Genomic DNA, 25,643 nt, shown 5'->3' on the forward strand with positions numbered 1-25,643 from the left:
AGTGTTCTCGAAAGACTTGGTTGTAATGATGGGGAATGATCGAAGTTGAACATGAGTCAGTGATGATATAGTTAGATGAAAGGCTAGTATCATACTGGATTATGTAAAGATGAACATGGCCTTGAATTAGTGTTTCTCTGCCCTGTTCTGCATTGGTAAGATTGGAAGGCGAAGTCTACTTCTAGGTACCATGTTTCAAAAACTCTGTGGAAAACTGAAGAAAGTTGAGAGAAGAACAATCTATAGATGAAAAACACTGCATATGAAAGGTAGCTTGGAACCTCAGTTTTTTCCTTAAAAAAATGCTGCTGTGATGAGGAGGAAGTACTGTGGTTGACCATCTAACCATCTCTTCTTAAAGCATTCTGTACATTCCCACACAGTGGCTCTTAAATAAAGATCCTGACAGTATGTGAAAACATAAAAAATAATATCTCTGCTTAATGTGTAGAAGTAGCCGAAATGCTACTTGGAATTCAAAGAATGAATGTGTTAAGAAAAAAAGATCCAAAAAAAAATTTTGTGAGCTAGTAATTAAAATAAGAGTTCAGACATGACAGTTGGAGAAGTGGATTGTCTCTGTTTTCAGAGAGTTAAGTAATTGGGACTACGAGAACAGCATACAACATAAAAAATTATACAGATATTGAATACTTCAGTGCTTTTCTGACCTGCACTGATGTGTTGCTTTGTAATTCCCAGTGTGAACTGCATGTTTGCACAGATTGGTGGCTTGTTTCTTTTGCAGTAGGAACGAGCTTTATGGCATGCAGCAGGAACTCTGAGAGTTTATATACTTCTCGTGTGTAATAATTCGGATACGTGAGGTGACCATCAATATATGATGAAATGAACTGAGGCTTTTAAGACTATATTAATTCTAAATATGAATTTATGCAAGAATTGGGCACAGTTTTAATTTATATAGCACAAGTATTAAATATTGTAGAGCAATAGTCTCATAAAGAAGTTAAATAAAATTATGATTGGAAGTTTGCTTGATATAAATCAAAGCCAAGGAGCCGGCTATCTCTCTGCTTCCAGGGAGTAGGACAGTTTGTCAAACTATTGTTCCTTACTTCCTGCATTTACCATATGAATAAAGCAACTAAAGAATCTGATGAGACAATTCTAATCTCTATTTGTATTAAACAGTGTTTGCGAGTAGAATTTCTAAATTTAATATTTAGACAAAATTCAGTGTGGAAGAGGTAGAGTTTTGCATTGTCTCGTGAGTCGACCATGCCTGATTTCTTTGTAGATATCTAAGCAGATTTGTACCTTGCCTAAAAAAAATCTAGTCATATGTATTTGAGTATCTAAGTTGTGTCACTTTTTCCTTTGGGTTGAGCCATCATACCTGACAACTTTAATTTTAAAAGGCAAAGTAGTCGCTTATGTGTGGAAAGTAATTGGCAGAAATGCAGAGGTCCAAATACCACATCAATGATGTCAAAAAAGAACTTTTTCATTATAACTTAGAAAAAGAAATCACTTGTTCTCGTGAATGAAGAAGCAATTCTTGTTTCTAAGAAAGCAATGAATCACTACAGGGGTGCATTGGTGTGTCAGTGGTGGTCTTAGGTGGTAAGTAGTTCTGCTGGTAAATTCCCTGAGGGAACTACTTTGATCTGTTTAAGTAGCTTCTTTCCTTTACAAAAGGGAACTTTTGAGGCCAGTCAGAATACATTTACATCACTTGATAGTGTTGTGTAGGAAAAAAAAATAAAGGAGCTATCTGTAAATTGGCATGGTAAGTAGGACCTCAAGTATTATCACTGCATTGCTGTTGTGGCCTAACTGATTGTCATTTATCAGTGTAGCAGTATGTGCTGTATAGGTAGTCTCAGTACTTTTTTTGGATCAAAAGATGATTTGTGTAAATGCAAAACTTCATAAAGGAGATTATGAAAATAGAAATCCATTGATTTAAAGTGAGGTGGTACTTTAGCTGATGTTTCTGAAAATTGCCCTTAAGTATTTCACATTAATTCCCTTAAGTACAAAGTTTTTAAGAACTTGCTTTGTTTGGCAGTGAATGTTTAGGTAGTATTGTACCTCTCCTTCACTATCTCGTTGAAAGTAACCTGTAAAATCCCAAACCTCCTTGTGCTTTGGATGAGACCCATTTCAGAACAGTGTGCGCTACATTAGGATTGGTACTTGGTGGCCAGTATTTCTTCCTGGAGGAAAGAACTTAGTATATGGAATATAAACTGCAATCCTAAACACATGAAATTTAATTTTTGTAAATGTTATTTATATATAAAATAAAGCAAATATTGTTATAGCCTTCCAGGAGTTGACTGCTTTATTCAGAACTTAATGATGAGGACCAATGGGAGCTTTTAATTTCTTTTCTCACCCCATGGTGCCAATTACAATCCTATTTAAACACAGCTTCACGAGCAGGATGTACCTTTTGAAGATGTATAAAGAACTTAATTTTTACTGCTTATGAAGATCTCCTAAATCTTTCCAGCTATCTGTTCTGTATCATAAGTGATCCATCTGCAAGCAGGTGTTCACCTCATGATTTTCTGGACACAAATGTAAAACTTTATGTGGATGTGTTAGACCCAGGGTTATTTTTTTTTCTGTACTGGGTTTAGTAATATATTTGGTGTTTTTTCTTAATAAAAAGTTAGATTATTTCATAATAAATTTACTTTTACTGAAAAAAAATCCTAATGACCAAGACTGGGAAATATTGACTCCACTGTTAATCAGACTTGCAAACAGATGACAAATAATGAGATTACTTTGAATTACTTATACTTTTATTGTTCACATGTTTTTCATATTTCTTTTTAAGCATCATCTGTTTAAAAAGCCTGATTTATAGGATTTGGACTTTTGGGGTTGTGTGTTAAAAGTATTGTAATGTTGTTCAAAATCTTCAATTTTCTTTTTGTTTTTCTTGCTTATGTTGTGATTAAGTAGGTCCAAAGTGTCTGCTTTCCCTAAGCCCCTGAGACTTGCAAAGGTTTTCTATATGTCTTACCCCTTAACAGTTGATTTGGGAAGGTTTTGTATAACTTTACTTATTCGGAAGGCTGTCAGCTGCAAACTGTTGGAAGCTGGGAGAGTACTCAAGAATAGTATTAGATAGGCTTATCCTGTTCATCTTGGCATCTGTCTTTCTCTGTTTTTGGAGACTGGATATGTAGCTAGCTGGGCCTTGAATCTAATCTAGTGCATTTTTTTCCCTAGTCTTATGCTGCTCTATGCTTAAACACCTCTAAATACACCTTTACAACCCCTTTGCTGAACATGAGTTGCCAGCAGGTTGCAGAGCAAAATGTGAACAGCAAGGTTTGACTGAGGTGTGTTGCAGAGCAATTAAGCTTTCTTTATGGCTCTTAACTGGAGCAGAAGCAAAATGCACTTTATTTTGGAGTCTTAATGTTTTTCTAGTGATGATGGCAACAATGCTTTTTAACCAATATTATACACAAAAAGTGTGTATTCAATTCTGGAGTGACTGAAATATAAGTATTACACAGTGTGAAGTAATGCCCACTTTTGGGGTGTGTTACAATACAACCAAAGATATCTCCTTGTACAGGACTAATATAATTATGCTGTGTCAAATATATCAAAGGATAACTTTCCTACTTAAAAGAAATTCTTGCTGCTGGTGGGTTTATATGTTTTTCTCTACAGCTTGTAAAATTAGCATAGGCCCAAACAAACCTACTCAAAAGAGGAGGCTTCTGTAAAATTCAGCTGGTTGACAAACTTTTTGGAACATGGTTTTCTGTACAACAGGCTTTTATCAGCACAGCTGTGCTGGTCAGGAATGAGAAGAGGTGTGAATGCCGGCTGGTCTACTTTTTTTGGCAGAAGCCATTAGCAAGCATTATTATATTAACAAAACTTTTGCTGGTAAAATTGGTCTACTTGGAGGTGTTTCTCTGTAAACGGTTTTACATTCTAGTATGAAGTGCGATTTGGTCCAGAAAGCTGTATTTTCCCTGTATTTACAGGGTTTTGCCAGTACCTCCAGAGTACTGAAGGGCTCTGGCAATGACACAGATCAAACTTCCAAAGTATATCACTTACACAAATAACTATGAAAAGAGTGGAAGCTGAAAGGTGGCATGTTGTAAAAAGGGTTGCTGAGAAACAGATGGGAGCTGACAGAATCCCTTCTCTGTTGGTAGGATTGATATCCTTGCATGATTCAGATCTGCTGTGCATCTCCAGGAAGGTGGGCTTTTTAGTTGACTGGCACTAAATCTTTGACTTTGTGCTGCTTCTGTCATCAGCACACCACCAGCAGCTAGAGTGCATTAATTTTTTTTGTCCTGTAAATTATTGAGCTATCCTTTTGCACTGCCATTAAGCATCCTAGCAGGAGGGCTGAGCTGGTTTTTTTCCACTATTGTTTTTTCAGTCACGCACAGCTTGAATATCCAAAATACTGTGAGTTTAGGAATAAGAAACAGTTGAAAATGAGTGCTGTTCTGAAACACTGTGTTCCCATTCTTTGTTCGATATGAAGCATATACAAAGTTTAATGAACAAGTCATAATTCTTTCTTGCTTTAAAATTAAGTATTGACTTTCAGCTGTGCATGAAGGTAATATTTTTCTTATACCTTCTCGCTCAATTGCTTGTTCTTTCATCTACATAGCAGTATTTTGTATAAAATCTGAAACTTCAGAATTTTGGACTCTAGCCTAATGAAGAATACCATATCAGACAGAGAGCCTGTGAATCATAAGATTTGACACTGGGTTAGTTTACAGGGAACGAAACCAGATTAAGCACTGAAAATCCTGGATATGAACAGCAAGACAACGCAGTATGACTGTGGAGACACTTACTGATGGTTTAATGTTTATTTTTCAAAAGTTATTATGCTTGGACTGATGCCTAGTTAAGTTAACAGGAATAAATCTGGAAGATTTTAAGCATCTTCAGAAGCCATGAGTAGGCTTTTGTTGTATTTATTGTGTTTGAGTTGTAATAGTCTAAAGAGAAGACACAAGAAAAGATCATGAAACATTTTGTTTGTTATCACTAAAGATTTCTCTCCTGGTTCCCAAATGAATTATGTTTTTTAGGGAATCTCCTGTCAAGTAGCATTCTTATCTGCTTTATCTTGTTTTATTAAACTTTTTTCTTCTCTGATGTACTTATTAAACTTCATGATGATTGCAGGATTTTTTTTGTTTTGTTTTGGTTTTTGTTTGTTTGTTCTTGAGTTTTGAGATTTCACCAAAGAAGCAAGTATAACTAATTAAAATGGTACAAAGATCCAGTGTCTTTGTTGTGCCCTTTCACGGTATTGTCTGTGGATGTTGCTAGATTTGTAGGGAGACTGTAAGTAGCTGGTGTTGACCTGATAATGTTTCTTAGTAAGCATATGGTTTTCATTACTTATGTTTTTAAAATGTTATAAAATAAAACAGTCTGTAGCTGACAAACAAAAAGAAAACAGTTTTGGGTGTAGAAGACAGAAACTATTGAAAAATAGTCTTATTTTTGTCATTTTTAGAGACCAAAATGGTGGCAATATCTGGCACTTTTCCATGTACTTGATCATTAAAAGCGTTTTGTATCCCAGTGTTTGTGCCAACAGCTGAAACCCACTGATCTGCAAGTTGTCTTGTAGAGAAAACTTCGACATGGGAAGTTGTGGATGTTACTGCGAAAGAAGGGTGTAAAGAGAATAGTTTTGTGGATAACAGCCTTTTCATAAGTGTAAACTCTTGAGAAGAGAATAATATGTTATACAAGGGACAAGAATTAACTGTTAAAATTTGAGCAAAAAAAATATTCCAATTTAACGTTCAGAAAAGCTTTCTAATAGACAAGATGACTTTTTGTCCTGGGGTATTGCAAAGTGAGGACAGGGTTACCTAGTGCCATTATGATCATGTCTTACAGTGAACCCTGACCACCATTTCAAGAGGAAAATTTGAGACCAGGATTTTGTAACCTCTTTTAAGAGACTACATCTTTCAAAATAATTGAATAATATATGATTGTTTGTCAGTTTCTTTTATTTCTGTCAAGTTAAAGTCATGATCTTAAGAGATGTGGGAATGAATTTATTAATGAATCGAACTTCTTTTAAGATTAAAACTGAAAAACCTGAATATGGTATAATACGTGGTCTGGAAGTAAAGATATCATCTCCTCTGCTATAATTTTTCTAATTCTATTAACTTGTTGCAGTTCTGAAAACCTTCACAAAGTGATGTCCCAAGATGTTTGAGTACCAATGTCCAGTCAAAAGTTTGTTCAGTTTTTCAGACTGGTATCTTGTTTTGTGGTGTTTTGTATTTTATTTATTTAGAAGGTGCTTCTCATCAATGAGATACAAGTCAGAGAATTTGATTAGAGGTATTGTGTTAGGAAAATATTTATAAAGGGTAAAACCCCAAGTATGCAAAATAGCTGTCGTCCATTGCAGGTTTTTGGTTGTTTTTTTGTTTTTTTTTCTGAAGGAAAAGATTCTTTTCACACATGACCATTCCTAAAGAGCTAGTTGGCAAAATCCGTTGGTAGAAAAATACTCAAGTTAGGCAATATATTGAATTAATCAGTTATTAGATTTATCTGTTTCAGGTAACCAGATGCATTTACTTTTTACCACTCTGCATATTAAATTCCTGTAAATGATCAGCCACTATTATAGTTAACTATACATTGTGTAATCAGGGAATCTGTTAATGTTAAGAAAATTCAAGATCACTTTTAGGTGTATTTCCAAGAAAAGGTTCATTCACTTTTTGTTAATGTTCATTTAGTCTCTAAAGTATTGGTAAGTTAATGAAGCTTTCTACTTCTATTTGATCTGCAAGTTCATTTAAACTTCAAGATGGGATTTACACCTTCATTATGTTGCATAGAAAATTAATGTTATATCAGGACTGCAAATGAAATCCATATTACAGTTAATGGTTTCAGAAATAGGAGATAGGTCATTCTTTGAAGAGAGTAAGTGTTGAGTTGTTTACATATTTTGTGTCTATAGACTAAAGAGAACTATTGGCTTGAAAGGATAGCTTGGATTTTTAAGAATGTGTTGCATTCCATGTAACTTAATCCTCTTGGGAATGAAACTGTACAGATTTTTTTTTTTTGAAACTTTTTGAGGAAATGTTTGGAAAGCTAAAAAAAATTTCTTTACTGATTTTGAGTTCGTTTGACACACTTTTCCAGCTTCTGCCCCCTGAGGGACTATGTATTCAATCTTAGAGGGAGAATTCAGCATCACAGTACACATTCTCACACTGTGCTTGCCTGTGCACATGCAACCCCCAGGTGGGGTGCTTAGTCAAGGTCAACTTCTTCACTGGACTCTGCTGCACAGATTTGTCTGTCAGCATAACTATGTATAGTCACAACAAATGAATATTTCTTCAGGTAATATCCACTTCAGAATGAACATCGTTTCAGATGAGAAATAATTATGTAATTAAGTGGTTACTTTACATTTCTGTCATGGGGTCATAGATAATCATGTCCTTATCAGAAGCTATGGTGTATCTGTGGCCCCAGAGTTTAGACTTCTCTGAGGCTATTCTGACATTATACTGCCTGGCCATAGCATTATAAATATTCATAGAATATACGCCTTACAGGTACTCCTTAGTTTTAAAACATTTTTTTCACTACAAGAAGTAGCAAGATTATTAGTATCTGTTGAGAAGTCTGTTGTCTTTCTGTTGACTCCTGACTGGTTTCCAGAGTTAGCCAGGTGTTTCTCAAAAATATTTGCTCCCTTACCTTAGTAGTAATGGCAGGGCGGAGGTGGGTCGGTAGAGCAGTCCTAGCGAAGTAGGTGAGGTTAGTACAGACAGTTTGTCTCAGTATTTAGAGTTTCTGTGCAAGTTTTGCAACCTGGATGTTCTGGGGGTATGCCATTGCTACACTGCTGGGAGTAATTGACTTCATTATTTTAAAATTAGCATTTACAATGTAAGTATTTGGAGTCATAAGATCGGCTTTATCTGTACCAAGCAGGGTACAAGGAGTGATTTGTTACAATTAAGAGTGTGCAACTAGGAATGTTGTGCAAGCCCAAAACAATGATGGGGAATTTGGGTGTCTATCAGCCTCCTTTAAGGTGAGGAATGAACTCTGAATACCTAACCTGAGTGTTATCTAAAAGCTTTTAATTGAAATTATGTTTTCAGAAAATGGTCCCTGTGATGCATTTGATTTCTGAGATAATGTAGAAGACTGACCCCACTTAGATTGGGAAGCTGCTTCTGCCTTGAAATTCAGACAGTGACAAGTTAAACTGTAGCTGACTTAGCAAAGAGAGTCATAGCAGCATGGGTAATTACAGTTTAGGTGATGGAGGGAACTTCTTATAACTTATATGTGGCATGTTGAAAAGCTAGAAAATATGGCCCAGAATTTTGCAGGCCTGATTAAAAGCCTGTTGAAAACCAGGCTTGTGTTGTTTGAAATGGTTTGCGGCTGCATCCCAGAAGTTTGGTTGGTGCCCTTAGAGGAATTGTGTGAGGCTGGGTACCCAAAATTGCATGAAAATGGAACAGAGTTGGACAACTGGAGAGGCTGTTGTTTGTCCCCTTCTAGTCTTTCAGTAGCTAAATATTAGCAGAAAGCTTTGCATTTGATTTAACAATTTTATTTTATCTTTGCCTTCCAACATGTAACACCTGATTTTGTTTGAAATATGGGGTTAGAATGTCTAAATCAACATGTGTAAAAGCAATAAATATTGTACACATTTGCAGTCATCAATTATGAAATGAAATGCTTTTATCAGATTGATCAGATTTTATGCTTGCTGACTTAAGACTTACTTTTTTTTTAGCATCCTTTCATCTCTCTTGGCAGTTTGTTCTGACTTCACCTTTCTCCTATCTGTTCTCATCTCCTCTAGGCCTGCCTACCCAGGAAGTTGTACTTCCTTTCTTTCTGAACAACACATGGCAAGCATTTTCCAAAAGTCGTTACTCGTTTTGCTAATGCACTTGGCAGCTCTGGCATTGCAAAGTTTCATATAATGCATCTGTTAGATTTTGGCTTTTGTCATCACAGAGAATTGCTTATGTTCTTCTGCTTGTTTCATTAATCTTTATGAAGTAAAGATGTAAGCTCTCTTTAATTGAATACTTTCCTTTGGCAATAGAACAAGCCAAAAGGTGTTTCTCATTAATTTGTTATTCAGCAGGGATAACCATCTATCTGGATTGAATTTGTGACAATGTTTAGTCCCTATTTGTAGAAATGCCTATGTTGAACATATTTTTCTATGTTTTGCTCAGAATATCCTATAAAACTTGACTTTGTAATGTCATTTGACATGTGGGAATTGAGCTACAGGGAACTGGTCTGTGTTGACAGCATGTCTCTGTGTTGGTTTTTCCTCTCCTTTTAGTACAATGTGTTTTATATTTGGTCTTATAAAGTTTTATCATGCTATCAAATCAAGAAGAAGGACAGAAATTATGGCTTTTGGTTTTCTCTAGCATGTGATACAAATATTTTGGACACAGGTCATAATGAGAAATGCTGACCTTTCTTTTTATGACACAGAAAATCATATTCAGACTACCCTGTAGCATTTAATTACAGGGCCATCATTAGCTTGTAAGCATACTTTATTGAAGTGAGAGTAGTAATTTCAGGTATTGAATAGGTTTTTGTCCCCTTTCCAGTTTATGTGCTTTTAGTAATTTTGAGAGATTTACTTCTTTCTGAGTTGTTTTGTGAAAGGTGCAAACTGTTTGTGACCCACTGCCCCAGGTTAAGTGCAAAATTTCATGAAATACAAATCAAATGCACAACAACCTGAGAAATGTAGAAGCATTTTCATTAACCTTTTTAAATATCCCAAATGAATCTAAACTAACCTACATAAAAATATGGTTTTAGGGTGATTGTCCATAAAGTGATGATATTGCAACACATTACTGCCTGTTTATCCCAGATACTTTCAGGCCGTTCCTAGCTGAAATAAATTGTTTTTATACACACTAGGAATTCTGTCATCATATGATCAGTAACTCGTAAGCAAGGAATTGGGGTGTCCAAATGTGTGTTCTGTACACATCTTGGAATAGCATAGGATCTACAGACACATGAAACTTTGTCTGGGACAAAGTTCTTTATTTGGTTTGTCTCCTTAAAATTTATGTTGAATGTCTGCTATAAATGTATCAAAAAATCCCACTGTCATCTGGCAAAAAATGAAATAAAGCTATATTGTAGCTCGTATGGTCATTCACGGCTAGGCTTCGCAAATGAAGATTTGGGGAGGGCTTTACCCACATTTGTTACAGGCGCACTGGTGGCTGAAAAGGCCAATACGAGATAGACACGTCTGGTTGCAAAAAGCACAGCAGAAAGACTCCTTAGGTGGTATATTCTGCAAGACACGGTTCTTTCTGCGTTGTCTTTTCTCCTCGAGAGTGATCCTGCGTGCTTTCTCAAAAGCATCAGCAGCGTTATAGATGGTGTGTCTCCAGACCTCCCGATTTGAGGCCAGAGTAGACCAGTTATGGTGATCAATATGGCCAAGGCTGAGATGTTGTTTCAGGGAGTCCTTGTATCTTTTCTTTGGGGCTCCTTTCTTGCGGCAGCCAGTGGCAAGTTCATCATAAAGCAGGATCTTAGGGAGGTGGTGGTCCTTCATCGTTGAGACGTGCCCTGCCCAGCGCAGCTGTGTTCTCAGCAACATGGCCTCAATACTTGTGACTGCTGCTTGCTCTAGAAAGCTCGTATGGTACTACAAAGCTAAACCTGGAAAGACACACTAGTCTGTTTTTCTAGCAGAGTTTTTTGGTGGTTTTTTTTTGGTTGGTTTTTTTTTTTCCTCCTAGCATTTTTAAATTTAGTGTGACATTTTTGAGCATTTGGCAGCTTGACTAATAACGCTTTTGTGCAGTCTAACAACTTTTAGCGTTATTACATTTTTCCTAATCTTCAACCTGACCTTTCTTACTTCATAGTATTTATTTTTGTCTCTCTTAGGGTGGATTCCAAAGCAAAGTATGTCTCTCATGTGATAAATATATTGACCATTTTAAAGCAGATAAACTAGCAGGAGATTGTTAGGACATATTATTTTTCCTCCAAACTTTTGTCCCATATGATACCTGCAAATATTATTTCTCCTGTGCTATGTTCCAAACCTTGAGTACCATCACATGACACCTGCACACTAAGCACAGAACTATAAGCTTTGTGGTGTCAGAGGTGACTTCTGTATTTCAGACTAATTGGCCCCCTTTCATCAGGCAGGAATGTCACACCAACCTTAGAGAAGTAGCTTAGATTTATTTCCTGTTGAAGAATGTTTGTTTGTTTTTTTTTAAAATATATGTCTCTCAGAAGTCTGGGGGAAAGAAATACTTTCAGTCCTTCCCTTTGTCGGGACTTGTGATGTATGAATACCAGTGTAATGTACTTGGATAATAGTAACAGTCAGACTCTTAGATTTAATTGGAATGTGGATATATTGCCAATATTTACAGGAAATCTCTATGCTTCAATTCGTTTTACCAAATGAATTTTCAATCAGCTGCAATTAGTGTCTTGCATAAAGTTACTTCTGTAATGATGCCCAGCTAGTGATGAGGATCTTAGTACTATTATAATTTCCTGTTTATCTTGACATTATTATCTTTCAGTTTTGCTAGATAAATATTTTTAGACACCTTAAGTCTTCTCTTGTTGCTCTATACCAAAGATTTGGCCATCAAAAACCTGGAGGCTTTTTAGAACAGCTGTGAGCTTCAGTATTCCATATTAGCCATCTTATTTTATAAAACATTAATTGTCATATTTATCCAAATATTGAACAAATAAATACAGGACCAGAGAGACATCATATTTTTATGTTCAGTTAAGGATGCCCCGTTTTGAATATTCTTACACTGTATGTTACACTGCAGACTAACTAAGAGAGATGGTGGAGACCTTGGTTTAAGAAAATTCTTTCAAAATTTTCGTGGCAAAATTGTCTTTAACTACGTGGAAAGTCCTGAAAAACAGGGGATGCTAAATAGAGCCAGTAAAGTCCCTTTCTCCATTCTTGTCTGAGCTAAGGGTACAAGATTGCTGGTGGAAATTGTGAGGAATACAGGATTGCTGGTAGAAGGCTATGTCATTTGCTTTGTAAGTGTCTCCCATAAAGACCCATGTTTCCCTTTTAACTGATACAAAGTAGACAGTGCCTGTTCTTTCATATTTGTCTCATACCCAGCTAATATTGCTTGTTCACAAAAAGCTTCAAACAGTAAAGGTATACTTTCTTACGTAGAAGATAGACTTGGCTGCAGGGTCAGGACAGGGAGAGAAAGATTTAGGTGTAAGTCACTATGCTGAATAAGCAAATAACCCTTTAGTAGTCATAATCAGTGGCACAGGGTCTAATTGGAGATCTGTAACCTTGGTGGTGTACCACAGGGTTCGTTACTGAGCCCAGTATTGCTTAACTTACTTATCAATGACTTGGATGAAGGGACAGATGCCTCAGCAAGTTCACTGATGACACAAAGCTGGGAAGAGTGGCTGAACGCTGTGCAGCTCTTCAGAAGGACCTTGTCAGGTTGGAGAGACAGGCAAAGAATTGTCTGAAATTCAACAAAGGCAAATACAAAGTACAGGCTGGGGGCTGACCTGCTGGAAAGCAGCTCTGCAGAGAAGGACCTTGGAGTCCTGGTGGACAACAAGCTGTCCGTGAGCCTACAATGTGCCGTTGTGGCCAAGAAGGCCAGTGGTATCCTGGGGTGCATTAGGAGGAGCATAGCCAGCATGTTGAGGGGGGTGATCCTGCCGCTCTGCTCAGTCCTGGTGAGGCTTCGCCTGGAGTGCTGTGTCCAGTCTGGGCTCCTCAGTACAAGAGAGACATGGAGCTCCTGGAGCAAGTCCAGTGGAAGGTGACAAAGATCTTTAGGGGACTGGAGCATCTCTCTTATGAGGAGAGACTGATGGAACTGGACCTGTTCAACCTTGAAGAGACAACTGAGAGGGGACTCTTATCAATGTCTGTAAGTATCTGAAGGGAGGTGTCAGAGGATGGAGCCAGGCTCTGCTCAGTGGTGCCAAGCAATAGGACAAGAGGCAATGGGCAGAAACTGATGCACAGGAAATTCCACCTGAACATGAGGAAGAACTGCTTTACTCTGTGGGTGACAGCACAGTGGAACAGATTAGCCAGTGGGGTTGTGCAGTCTCCCTCACTCGAGTCTCCCTCACTTGAGATACCCGAGAACTGACCGGAATTCAATCTTGTTCAATGTGCTCTAGGACGGCCCTGCTGGAGCAGGGAGGTCGGACCCGATGACCCTCTGTGGTCCCTTCCAACCTTCCCCATTCAGTGAGTCTGTGAACGTCTATGTTTATGGTAGTTTCAAGAGCTTGCTATACAGATTGAATAGTGCTTTGACAATGACAATTTTTAGGAAGCACTTGGAGATCTCACTGGCGATTGTTGTCTTGTACCCAGTTTGATTGTGAAACTGATCTACATCTTGCAGTAGAGAAAACCAGCTCATACTGCAACAATTTTGAGATCTAGGCACATGAATATGTGGCAGTTATCAGAATAAATCGTACCTTCCTAGTGCAAGGTGTAGAATAGGGATTCTGGGAGTTGAATAGGGATTTAGCATGGTGCAACTTTCTCTTGCTCCTTGCAGATTCTGTTTTATACAAATCTAAACTTTATATGAGATTCAGCACCTAGGCAGCTACCTATGCAGCTGAAATGATTTAGAAAACACTCAGTTTTATTAATTTCAAATTCTTTTGTCTCTCCTCTGAAATATATTCCCTAAAATAAAAATATATTCACTGCACTTAAGGAACTAAAATAAATTCTCTACTGTTAAAGACTATTTAAATATTGACTGTAGCCTAAGGTGTTAAGCTTCACTAGAGGGGAGTGTAATAATTTCCTTTGTCTTGCCTTCTGAGACCATTACTGTTAAATCCATTCTCTCTATATCCAACTGGGATTATCTTTTTAGCCTAAAGTATTTTTCATTTTATCTAAACTCTAAGACACTAACTGTGTTTTACTAAACAGGAACCTTTATTTAGGGTTAAGGGTGGAATTGCAAATCTATTCTTTTCATGCTGAATTCAAGTATGAGTGAACATAGGATATTTGAACAAGCATAAACTTCAGGTGATATTTTTATATCTTTAAGAAGTTATTTTATATATTTATGTATATGTACACATATATATGCACAGGTATGTGTATACATTACAGTTATGGTAAAATCTGTGTACCAGGCTGAAATTTTTCTGAATGTAATTTTGGGCTCTCCTTCAAGCTTTTTGTATTTGTGTTCATAGTTATTTCTGAAGCTTCTGGACTGTCTTACTCCATTGACCTGTGTAGTTTACCAGAATAATAATGTTCAGCCTTTGATTTTTGTCTGGATAATGCGATCTTTCATTTTGGGCAATAGCCATTTTTCACTTAACTCCTACAAGTAAATGGCTGCCTTTTCCCATATGCGTTTGTATGTCCATAGTTCCTGGGGTAAACTATTTCCAGTGAAAACAGATTTTGTCCCCACACTAACTTTGTCCATTCAGAATTTAGATCGAATCAGAATTATGCCTTTTTTTTCTTTTTAATCTATTGTGACCTGTGAAAACTAATTAAACACTCCTTAGAACCTCTAATTTTAACCAGAAAGCCATTAAATAATACCTTTCATTTTGAAACCAGGGTGTTGTAGTGGAAAGGACTTAAAAAAATTTGAAAACCCCCCTAGAAAAATGCATAACTTATTGCCTGTTACCTTTCCTGAATTCAGTGTTTGAGGGATGGATATTTGTCCTTTCCAGAAGAGCATTGCAAAGCATTGTATAGTTGTTCTGTCTACATACTACGTTTAATTTTCAGTTGTTTTCTGTTTATGAAAACATTTGTGTGAGCAGATGTGTTGAGATGTCTTTTCTTTGCTAATAATTGAGGCCAGTACGTAATTTCTCACTTGCTTCAATATGCTTTTCACTATTCAATTAAAGTTGTTTTGAGTAATTTTTATTGAGCAAGATTTTGTTTTTGAAGTGGCCCCACACACTTAACTGGTTTTAATTCTACAGTTCATTCCAGTGAGATAATGGTATATGCCTAGTTAGAGCCCTTCGGAGCATTTTTGGGTGGATCCACTGTATTTTATTTGCTAGTCCTCTTATGTTTGAAAATGAATACACTGTTCTTTGCTGTAAACTTATGGGTGTAAATATGAAAGGAAATGTCGCAAGTTCTCTTTGGGGTCTCGGAGTCAGCTGTTGTCAGAGACATGATTTTGAATAAAACTGGGTAAACTGGTAGGTTTTTTCTTCTCTCTCTTATGAGTAAGGACGTCAATAAGAATCAGATTTGATCATAAGGAAAGTGTTGAATTCTTTCTTCCAAATGTTTGTTTTGAGGCTGCATTGACAAAGTCAGTGGGTTGACTGTAATATTCTGATACTCCTGGCGACACTGAGTGTAGAAGTGGAGTTCCTCCCCAGCTTTGCGCAATGTGGATCTCATGTCCCCAGAAAAATATCAAGTAATTGAGATAGTTTGTGGTGTAATAGGGAAATCCGTATGGTTAGTGGATATTGTTTGAATTGGTGTGATATGTAAATTGAAGTAACAAAGTGCTTTAACTCCAGTTTAAAGTGATCATAATTCCCTTGCACTGTACATTAGAAGCCATTTATGAATTTTGTACATAACAGCATTTGCCCAAGTGGACGAACTGAAGAAGATTATCCCAATGAAAAATGCTTTTTAATTGTCTGCTGTAGTCAACAAAGCCGATCTTTAGACAGTCATGTCTGCTGAACAGACTGCCTGTATATTGAGAAGATTCCAGGAGAATAATGAAAAGGAATCTAGAAGACTCAGAAATTTTTATCTTGCAGTATATGTTGATATAATGTAGTATTAATATTGTCCTCACAGCTAAGAATAATACAGAAATGTTGCCTTAAAACTATCAGCCAAACCAGGAATCTTGTCTGTGACAAATATCTCTTAACTACTCCTGTGGCCAAGGGATTTCTCCTGGAAATATCTGAAAAGGGAAATGAAAGCATGAGAATAGTGTTTGAATCTGCTACCTCTTTGAGGAGGACAGATGCTTAAATCTGATTTTTGAGGGCTCTGCCATTATTAGAACTAATGGAAACCATCAATCAAATGTTACTCTTTCTCTGTTGACTTTACCCTCTGTGGTGGTGGTCACTGGTTCGAGTGACCTCCTCAGTTGCTTGTACAAGACTTCCTCAACTGGAAGATTTTGTGATTGTTGTTAGAAGAACATGGTGAGTATAGCAGAGAAAAGCAAGAGAACATCCTTCTGGCTACAGCTGTTAGTTTTAAGTTAATTCTACAGGTGAACAAAACTCTACTTATGTAGTTCTGTAAAAATTTTTGGTATTTTGCATTTCATTGTTGCTAACTCCTGGCAAACAGATTGTGTGTACTTGCTAAAGGGCCAGCCTTGCCATCTCTTGTAAACAGTGTTCTGTTTTGAAGGTAACTCTGTGTAGATGTGGAATAAAGTAACAGAAATAAGGGGGGAACAATTCATGTGTTCCGCACCATAATGTCATGATTTCAGTATCATTTGTGGTATTCAAGGTATCCTTATGTTAGAGTGGAGATAAAACACAGGCAACATGGGCTCTGTTGGACACCAATTAGAGGCCTGTAGAGATACCATAGAGCCTCTAAAATGACATCTGAGTTCGACCTCAGCTGACCCAGCAAATTAAAAGAGTAATTCTATCCAAAGTGAATGAAACATAGCAGAGACAAGAGTCTGTCTAGAATTAAGATCAAACATGTCATCAACCCACAGAGGATAAATCCAACTGCTTACTCTTAAAAATATGCAGGAATAAATAGAATACAATAGCATTCACTGGTTGTACAATCTGGACAACTTGCGAACAAAAGCTGAGAAGAAATAGTTTATGTTGTACTTGTCCTTGACTGAGTTACCAATTGTTCTGTTTCTATTTTAGGTTATGGTCAGACTGGTCCAGTGGTTCAGAGAGGTGGATATGACTCCATTGCCGCTGCTGTTTCTGGTCTCATGCATATCACAGGGCATGAGGTATGATGCTCAACCTGCAAATTTAATACAATCTCTGTGCCACGTACCAAAACTGTTTGCTGCATGGATCAAGTTAGCCTATGCTAACACATCTGTTATGCAAGCCCTCCAAGAGGTCTCACCTCTGGGAATGAAAGATATCTCACTCCAGGCTTCCAAAGCTAATGTCCCAGAAACAGAAAATGAAAGAAAAAAAGAAAAACCCTAGATCTCCAGGGAATAAATTGACGATGTATGCTAACCTGTTAGTGGCCACTTGTTGTCACTTCAAGAGCTGTAATAGACATGTTGATGCCTGGATGATGGAACCATATGTGAAATCTCACTGATGCTTGAATATTGATATTCCCTCTTTAAAAGAGGGAACTGCGAAGCTATGTAGATAACTCTGACAAAAAGTTTTTTCAATCATTCTGCCTGGAAATAAGCAGAGAGATGCCATTAGTGGTTCTGGAAAGCTTTATGTGCTGCTAATCCCACTGATCTTTGGTAGTTGCAGTAGTGCAGGAAGCGTGACAGAGGTAGTTTAGTATCTGGATTCTAGGGATACATAAAATGTGTGTCTTCACCTCAGAGAAATGATGGCCAAATAAGCATTTTCTTATGCTGTCTTGAATCACCTACAGATGCAAGGAATGTGGCCTCCAAATGTCACTTCTCAAGTAAGGTGGTGTTACAAGTCTGTTCTGTGCATTGTAAATGCTACAAAGTGTTCTGTGGTGGTGTTCCTGATACTCTGGAAGCAGTAGGGCAGATCTCTATGAACTTGCATGCCCTAGATAAACAAGGAGTGCATAAAGTTTCTCTACTTAGTGTCAAATACTCGTGTTTGAGTAGGTTGTTCAAAGCTAACCACACATGATTTGGACTCAGCTCTACTGCAGGGTTGATAGTCTGCCAAATAGACTTGTTTTCTGCTGAGAATAATGGCAAACATCAGAACTCTGTGCTTGTGGCAATTATTGTTACCAGAGTTGTCCTTTCTATTAGGAAAAAAAGAATAAAAATCAAGCATTGTTTGACTGAATGAGCTGAAACATCTTGTGCCTAGTGTCCTGAAACTGTTTGTCCATTTCTGCCATGTTATTGGTACATACTTATAGGATGCCCCATCTCAGAACACTAGAAGACATGAGTGCAGTCCTTATGGCTCTTACTTCCCTTCACATGTGTAAGGCACATATACACTGAGCAATGACTGATCACAGTAACTGTAGTGTAAGTAAATTTTACATCTGGACCATTGTTTGCAGGGTGGAGATTAATACTTCCAGTACAATGCCAGAAACTTCATGCACATTTCAAAATATACCAAACAAAATTAAAAGGGAGTATAAGCTAATAGAATGAGCAAATGCTGTTAGTGCAACACAAATAAAGGAAAGGATGTTGAAAAATTGAAAAACGTAGGATTCTTGTAAAGCTTTTCAATGATATGGGAATGACAGAAAATACAACTGTTATACTGAGTAATTGCATGTAAGTTCTATTATGAGAGTAATAGTCCTTGGTGGCCATTATGAAGATGATGGATTTTATTAAAAGATTGTATTAAGATCTACACTGGAAAACCAGATGTTCACATCACCTCACCAAGACTTGAGGCAATGTAGTCATAGGAATTATTTAATCATTGTCAGTAACAGCTTTGTCTGTTCACTGGGGCCTTTTAGTAATTCATTCAAACTTAGTCACTCTTTTGCATGATTAAAATAAACATGCTAAAACTTACTTCTTATTTTTCTTTATTTGAAGTTGTTCATACAGTATTTCCTCAGTTTCTCAAAACCATTTTTTGATGTATAGAGGGACAGTTTTCTTTCAAAGACTCAAGTAGTCAATGACTCCAAAGAAGCAAATGTGGCTTTTGTTGATGTTGTGAAAATTTACTCAAGTGGCTTTAAAATCATATTGTATACTTCTTTGAAAGTTACTTTGAAAGAGAAAAGTAAAATCTTCCATGTTTTTCTTACATTTATATTCATGTGACTGAGTTATGTTTAAAATTCCACAAAACTAACTCTGAACAAAAGCAGAAAACCTTGTTTCAGTCAGCATGTAGAAAAGTGGCCAAAATAAAGAAGAAAAAAGAATCTTACTCACTCTTGTATGGTGCTTTTTAAAATAAAGCTTAAATTATTTGTTGACCAGATAACATGGAATTTATATACTAAAGGTAATATGTTCATTTGAAGCATACCCTAGTAAACGATTTTTTTCTTAAATAAAATAAAAAAGACCACTCTTATAAACTGGAAAAGGAAAAGTTATAACAGACAGTGTTGGTTTTGTATTGCATTGCAATAGCTATAGAGAATTCAACATAACATCATCAGTACAACAGTGCTCTGTGGAAACTTTGGTAAACAAACCATTGAATGTGCTTGCAGGATGGTTTTAGAGGCATCAACTTATGCTACAGACAAATTATAATGAATTTGAGCAGGAGCAACAAAATATCTGCATACATGACTGAAGTGCTTACTATTGAGGTATACATATTCACAGCTCCTCACAAAGCATTTTAATAATAGGATACTAAACTTTTGTCCTGTATCTGACTTTTTAAAAATGTATAGATCCAATAGAAATACATATTCCTGCATAAAAAAAAGAAGTCAATGGCATGTTTTACCTTTTCCTGCCTGGAAATAGAAGTTACTGATATCACTTAATGGTAATAGGTTTGAAATGCTTCTGAGCATATTCTGAACCTGGAAATCAAGCTATAACTTCTGGAATATTGTGAAGTTACAGGCACAAACAGATGCATTTGTGCTAGTGTGGTTTTTGCTGGTTGTACAAAACCAAACACGGTAGAATACTATCTTTAAGTTATGTGTTCATGTACAGAAATAGACACGGAATTCCAGCTCTTACACACGTGCTTGATTACTTCTGTATTAGAAATGTATGACACCTATGAAATTTGAAATTCTAGTGTGTTTATGAGGGGAATCTCTTTTGTATAAATAGGTAACATAAACCCATTTTGAATGAAAGTAGTTGCTTCAGACCACATTCAGGTTTTCTTTACGTAAATTAAAATATGCTAAAATATGCTAAAGGACAAAGTTTGCCCTGATGACACTTTTATTGTCCTGGATAAAAAAATTTATAGATATATCCTAGTTAAACACCACATTCAAGTTTCATATTTGAGGAACAGAAACTTTTTACTTAATATATTCAGATATATCAGTGCCAGATGAATATTCTTTTGATGAACATTTCTATGACTCATTAAGGCAATAACTTGAAATTAATTAAATAAAGCCCAATTTGAATACAAATCCCCTTGCATCTCCAAGTTGATTATTACATGGAGTTTTCAATATTCAAAGTATCTTTATGGTGGTGCATTCTTTCCTACTGAAGAAATATTTTTGTTTTACTGAATATCAGACAGCAAGACATGATTGGGATCTACAATCCAGAGAGACCATTTTTCAGCTTAAATTCGAACAAACTATAACAAAGGAGTATACCTGGTATATAGCTCAGAGCTGTTGAAAAATACAACCATTGCTGGTTCATATTAGCTCCAGCAACTCTGTCACATCTGTAAAGACTACTGGACTTAGAATGCTTTTATTAAGCAGGTCATTTCAAGACAATTTTCATTTTTAATGGATGATTTTTATATTATTGTTGTAAGTTTGGGAATAGAAAATATGTCAAAGAGCAAAAAAAAAGATTCAGGAAAGGAAGCTTCCAAAACATGTTGTGGCTATCTCTGGGCCAGAATATGCTGACAAATTTAAGGAATTTAGCAAGCAGCAAAAATTAGGTATAAAAGTGTAAACTGGTCATAAGATTGAGCACAGTGGTAAGTAAAGCACAGTGATGTAAGAAAAGGTCCACTCTACTGACGTGAATCTTTTTCTTTTCAAATGTCCTGGTGCTGCACCTAATTAGGGTTCAACCCAGTCTTTGAGCCTTGATGCAGCTTTCTTTGCTTGAGGCACTTCTCCCTGACTAGGGCTATATTTCATCTTTCTACCAGAACAGTAACACCACTTTTGGCTGAGAGAGGTGGCGGTGTTTGTTACTTTTGAGTAATTTCCTTGAATCAAAGATACTGTATAGGACCTTACTTTGTTCATGTAACTGAAGTAAAGTTAACTACATAAAAGTACTGCTGTGCTGTCAGAAGCTCTGTCTATAGGAAAGTATTTCTGTGTGTGTGTGGAGCTTTATCCTTCATGTAAAGCAGCTTCATTTCCCTTCTTCTGCAGGACAGAGATGAAAGCCTGAATGAATTTGTTTCACAGTACTTACAGCTAAGCATCCTACCACCAAAAGGCTGTTTTATGGTACAGGAGCTGATTAAAGCTGATTAAGCGGTGAAAAATGGCAACTAGTCATGAACCTTGGTAGGAAAGACCAAAGAAGGTTAGAAATTGTGTGGACTTGTTCAAAATTATAGGTTGTGAAATGTTAGGGTAAAGTAAAGCTAACATGTTAAAAATAACAATAACAGTATAGTGCTAGTAGTTTGCAGGAGTGTTCGGTAAAGGGAAATCATGAAAGTATTTTAGAAATAAAAGTGAACGTTTTGCTGAGGCAAATAAAGTGTTTGCTTTTAAACAGTAGGTAGTTTAGTACTTGATGAGGAAGGTATCTGGGAATCAAGCAAATTCATATGTAATAACCTATTGGAATAGTCCTGATTTCTGGATCTTCAAAGTGTAGTTTTCTCATTCAAGGGTGAAATTAATGACACTTTGAAAATGATAAAAAGTGTTTTCAAACTAAGAATGTTGCTGCACATGTGTTTGCAAAATCTAAAGTATTTTTGATTTTTTTCCCAACTCAGTGAATGTAATGAAATTACTGTAATGAAGAAAGAACAATTTAACAGACTGAGATCTTGCAGCAGATAATAGAGGGGAAACATTTTTAGGTTTGTTTTCTTTTTTGCATTTTATTTCTTAGTGATAGCTCTGCAGTTCAAAAACATTCCAGTGCTAATTAGTTTTTTCAGTAGGCCTTTGCACACATATAAAACAGAACAACTTTCTTACCTGTTTTCCCCCAGAGCTGGGTACAATGAGAGTAGTAAATGGCTGGAACCTTTGAGTTGTCTTTTCTACTGGGAAGGTGAAGTGACTTGGTGTAGAGTGCGGAGAAGGAAGAAATAAGAGGTTCTTCAATAAAGTAGTACTTCCTAAAGCAGTGTTCACCTTAATGTTGTGTGGTTTACATATCAATCTATAGATATCTAGGCTATAGATAGCCCCAGACTAATCCTTACTGCAGTTTGAATGAGAGTAATTCAGATTTTTTTTTAACTTTGTCATATTTGATACAGATTTTATAATTTTTAGTCACTTCCATGATATGAATAAAATAGCAGCCTTTTCCACCTTACATAGGAAATATTGTCCTACTGCCTTTCATTTCAAAATTGCTCTATTAATGCAATTAATAATACAATAAAATTATTTTAAGAAAAATATTGTAACTTATATATGACTTGACAGCAGATTTATGTAAATCCTGTTGGAGTGCAAAAGAAAAAAGATGGTGAAGATTAATTGTCTTACATGAAGTCAAGACACTCTTTTAAAAATAATTTTAATAATTATCAGTTACTCTTGCAATCTTGATTACAAGATTACTATTACAATAATTACACTTAGAAGTTTAGATATGGCTAATTAAAATAATTCTGTAAATTAAATTTTATTGAACTTATGCTACATTAGTTTAAATACATTTATGGGTACTTCACAAGCAGTTATTATTTATCAATTATACTGATTTTGAGTTGTCTTATGATGGGTTTATGGGGGAGCTAAAAGTCTGGAACAGTCCCATTAGCTTTGCACTTCTATTTTCTTCAAAACTTGAAAATTAAAAAAAAAAATACTTCAAAACAGGGAACTGCTGTCAGAACCTGATCACCTGACCTCAAACTTTTCAGAATAGGAAATGGTAGAATGTCTCAGAAGAAGCACTTTTAAGATCTTTTGATAAAAGCCTAGCTGGACTGAAATTAGAAGTTCATTTTGCCATTGATTTCAGAAGGGTTGTATTTCATGCCAATGATTACAGAAGTTCTGAAACACAGTAACACAGTTCTGAAACAGTAAAATGAAGATTCTTCCCTTGATGCCAGAAAAGGGACGACATACTGAAAAAGAATATTTGAACCAACAACTTTTCAGTGATTTCAGTCAGAAGGTCAGGAATTTGCCTGTCTTTACATGTGTAATGTTTACATGTCTAAACAAAAAGTTGTTCTTTTTTTCTTACTAGAAGCCTGAAGTGTGTATACTGGAAAATACAACACTGACCTTTGACTGGGGGAGGGACAGAAGAGAAGGGAGAAAAAGGGAGTGAGAAAAATGAAGCAATATGGTTCTGCCTTTCAAACAGATAGGCACCTGTGTCAGCACACCCTGGAAACTGTTTAGACCTTTGGCTTCTGGGCATGGCAAAATTTGGTCTTCACTGGCTTCTCTTGTGTCTAACATTATCTCTTTTCTTTTTGCACTGGTAAGTTGAAGCATTATGTTATTAGGGACAAAAAGTTACATAACAAATCATTCACAATTTGCGGTATGCAACATCATAAAGTGACAGTTCTGTGTACCTGCTGTAAGAATATCTAGTTTTCAGTGGTGGTTCTTATACTTCAGTTCACTCAAAGATGCTGATATCTGGCATTGACTGCAACTCTTTGAGTGCAACCATCCAGCCAATTTCTTATCCACCAAGTGGTCCATCCATCAAGGTCATGTCTCTCTAGTTTAAGAGACCAGGATGTCATGTGGGTTAGTTACCTGCACAAGTCCAGGAAGATGACATCAGTCACTCTTCCCATATCTACAACTGCTGTAACCCCATCATAGAAGGCCACTAAATTTGTCAGGCACAGTTTGCCCTTAGTGAAGCCATATTACCTGTCACAAATCACCTGCATACTTTCCATGTGCCTTAACATAGCTTTCAGGAGGATTTGCTCCATAATCCTGCTGGATATGAAGATGACACTGATGGGCCTGTAATTCCCTGGGTCGTCTTCTTTCTCTTGTTAGAAATGGGCGTTATGTTTCCCCTTTTCCAGTTAGTGGGAACTTCACTGGGCTACCATGAGTGGCTTAGCCACTTCCACTGCCAGCTCCCTCAGGACCTACATCTGATGTATGTCATAAGGTCCAATAGACTTGTCCATGTTCAGGTTCCTTAGGTTGTCTTGAACCTGCTCTTTTCCTACAGTGTCTGGGTCTACAGTGTTGTCTTTCCAACAAGTCGAGGATGGTTGAAATCTCCTATGAGGACCAGGGCTTGTGAATGTGAGGCCACTGTTGTCTCTCTGTAGAGGGCCTCATTCACACTGTCCTCTTGGATGAGCAGCCTGTAGCAGCATTGTAATGTCACCTGTAGCTGCCCTCCCTGTGCTCTCCATCAGCTTTTGATCCATCCCCAGGTGGAACTCCATGCGCTCCAACTGGTCATTTATGTAGAGGGCAACACCGTGTCCTTATCTCCTCTGCCTGTCCTTCCTAACGAGCTGATATCCTTCCATTCCAACACTCCAGTCATAGGAGTCATCCCACCATGTCTCTGTGATGCCAATAAGATCATAGCCCTGCACAGTTGTATTGTTTCTGCTTGTTTTCTTCCTTTTTTTTTGTTTGTTTTGTTTTGTCTATTGTTTTGTTTATCTCATTTTGTTTCGGGGTGTTTTTTTCTTTAGGATGGGGAGCCAGTTAAAATGGGAGTAGCAATGACAGATCTTGCTACTGGGCTGTATACATATGGAGCAATTATGGCTGGTTTACTTCAGAGGTATAAGACTGGAAAAGGGCTGCACATTGACTGCAATCTCTTGTCAACTCAGGTAGGAGTTTTTAAAAAATTTCCTTTTGTTTCCTTATGTTTGAACCTAAACCTACCATTTGGACACAAATTAATATGCATTAGTTACTACAGCTAATGATGACAAATAATAATGACAGTAGTGGCATTAGTGATAGTTTCCTTATTCTGCCACTCTGGTAGTGACCATTTTATATGACATGGTTATAGTTACTGTTGCATTAAGTTTGGCTTTCACTTTTTACATGTTCTTGGAAAACAGGTTAATCAAGGTTTATAATATCTCTGAGATTTTAACAGTTGTAGTAGGTGATTTGAGATAAGACAAGTATAAGTGGTGAAACTGGTTTTGGGGCCTTGGCACTGGGCAGTGTTAGTATCAGAGTGGCTGAATAACTTGAGCAAAATCACCCAGAGTAATCAAGTATCACCTAAGTTTCAAAGTAATGTAGTCCAGGACGTCTGCCTTTTGGCTCCGGGAATTAAAGAATAAAGTAAACTTGAAGATGCAACATTTTTTCTAGATGTATTGAAGACAAAATTGTTTTGATCAAGAAAGATATACCATATACTACAAATAATGAGAACTTTAAATTTTCTTTGAACACTTAAGCACCAATGGTGCAATGTTTTATAATTTGTAAAAAGAAAGTGATGTTGGTATGAGCTGCGTGTGATTGGATGATATGTTGTCTTGCTGATGTAGGTACTTGCTGGTACCAAACGGGTATATTT

General features: G+C 36.7%; 1 protein-coding gene across 1 annotated transcript in view; it reads left to right on the forward strand.

Annotated features, from left to right (window-relative positions):
• Positions 1–25,643, forward strand: part of SUGCT (succinyl-CoA:glutarate-CoA transferase) — a 307,950-nt gene that overhangs the window by 17,785 nt on the left and 264,522 nt on the right. The window contains exons 6-7 of the mRNA XM_008921316.2: positions 16,987–17,078; positions 24,787–24,930. Of these exons, the coding sequence (XP_008919564.1) occupies positions 16,987–17,078; positions 24,787–24,930 (236 nt within the window). The remainder of the gene's footprint in view (positions 1–16,986; positions 17,079–24,786; positions 24,931–25,643) is intronic.

This window comes from Manacus vitellinus, unplaced genomic scaffold (genome assembly GCF_001715985.3).
Source record: "Manacus vitellinus isolate BGI_N305 unplaced genomic scaffold, ASM171598v3 scaffold_3_pilon, whole genome shotgun sequence".
Lineage (NCBI taxonomy): Eukaryota > Metazoa > Chordata > Aves > Passeriformes > Pipridae > Manacus > Manacus vitellinus.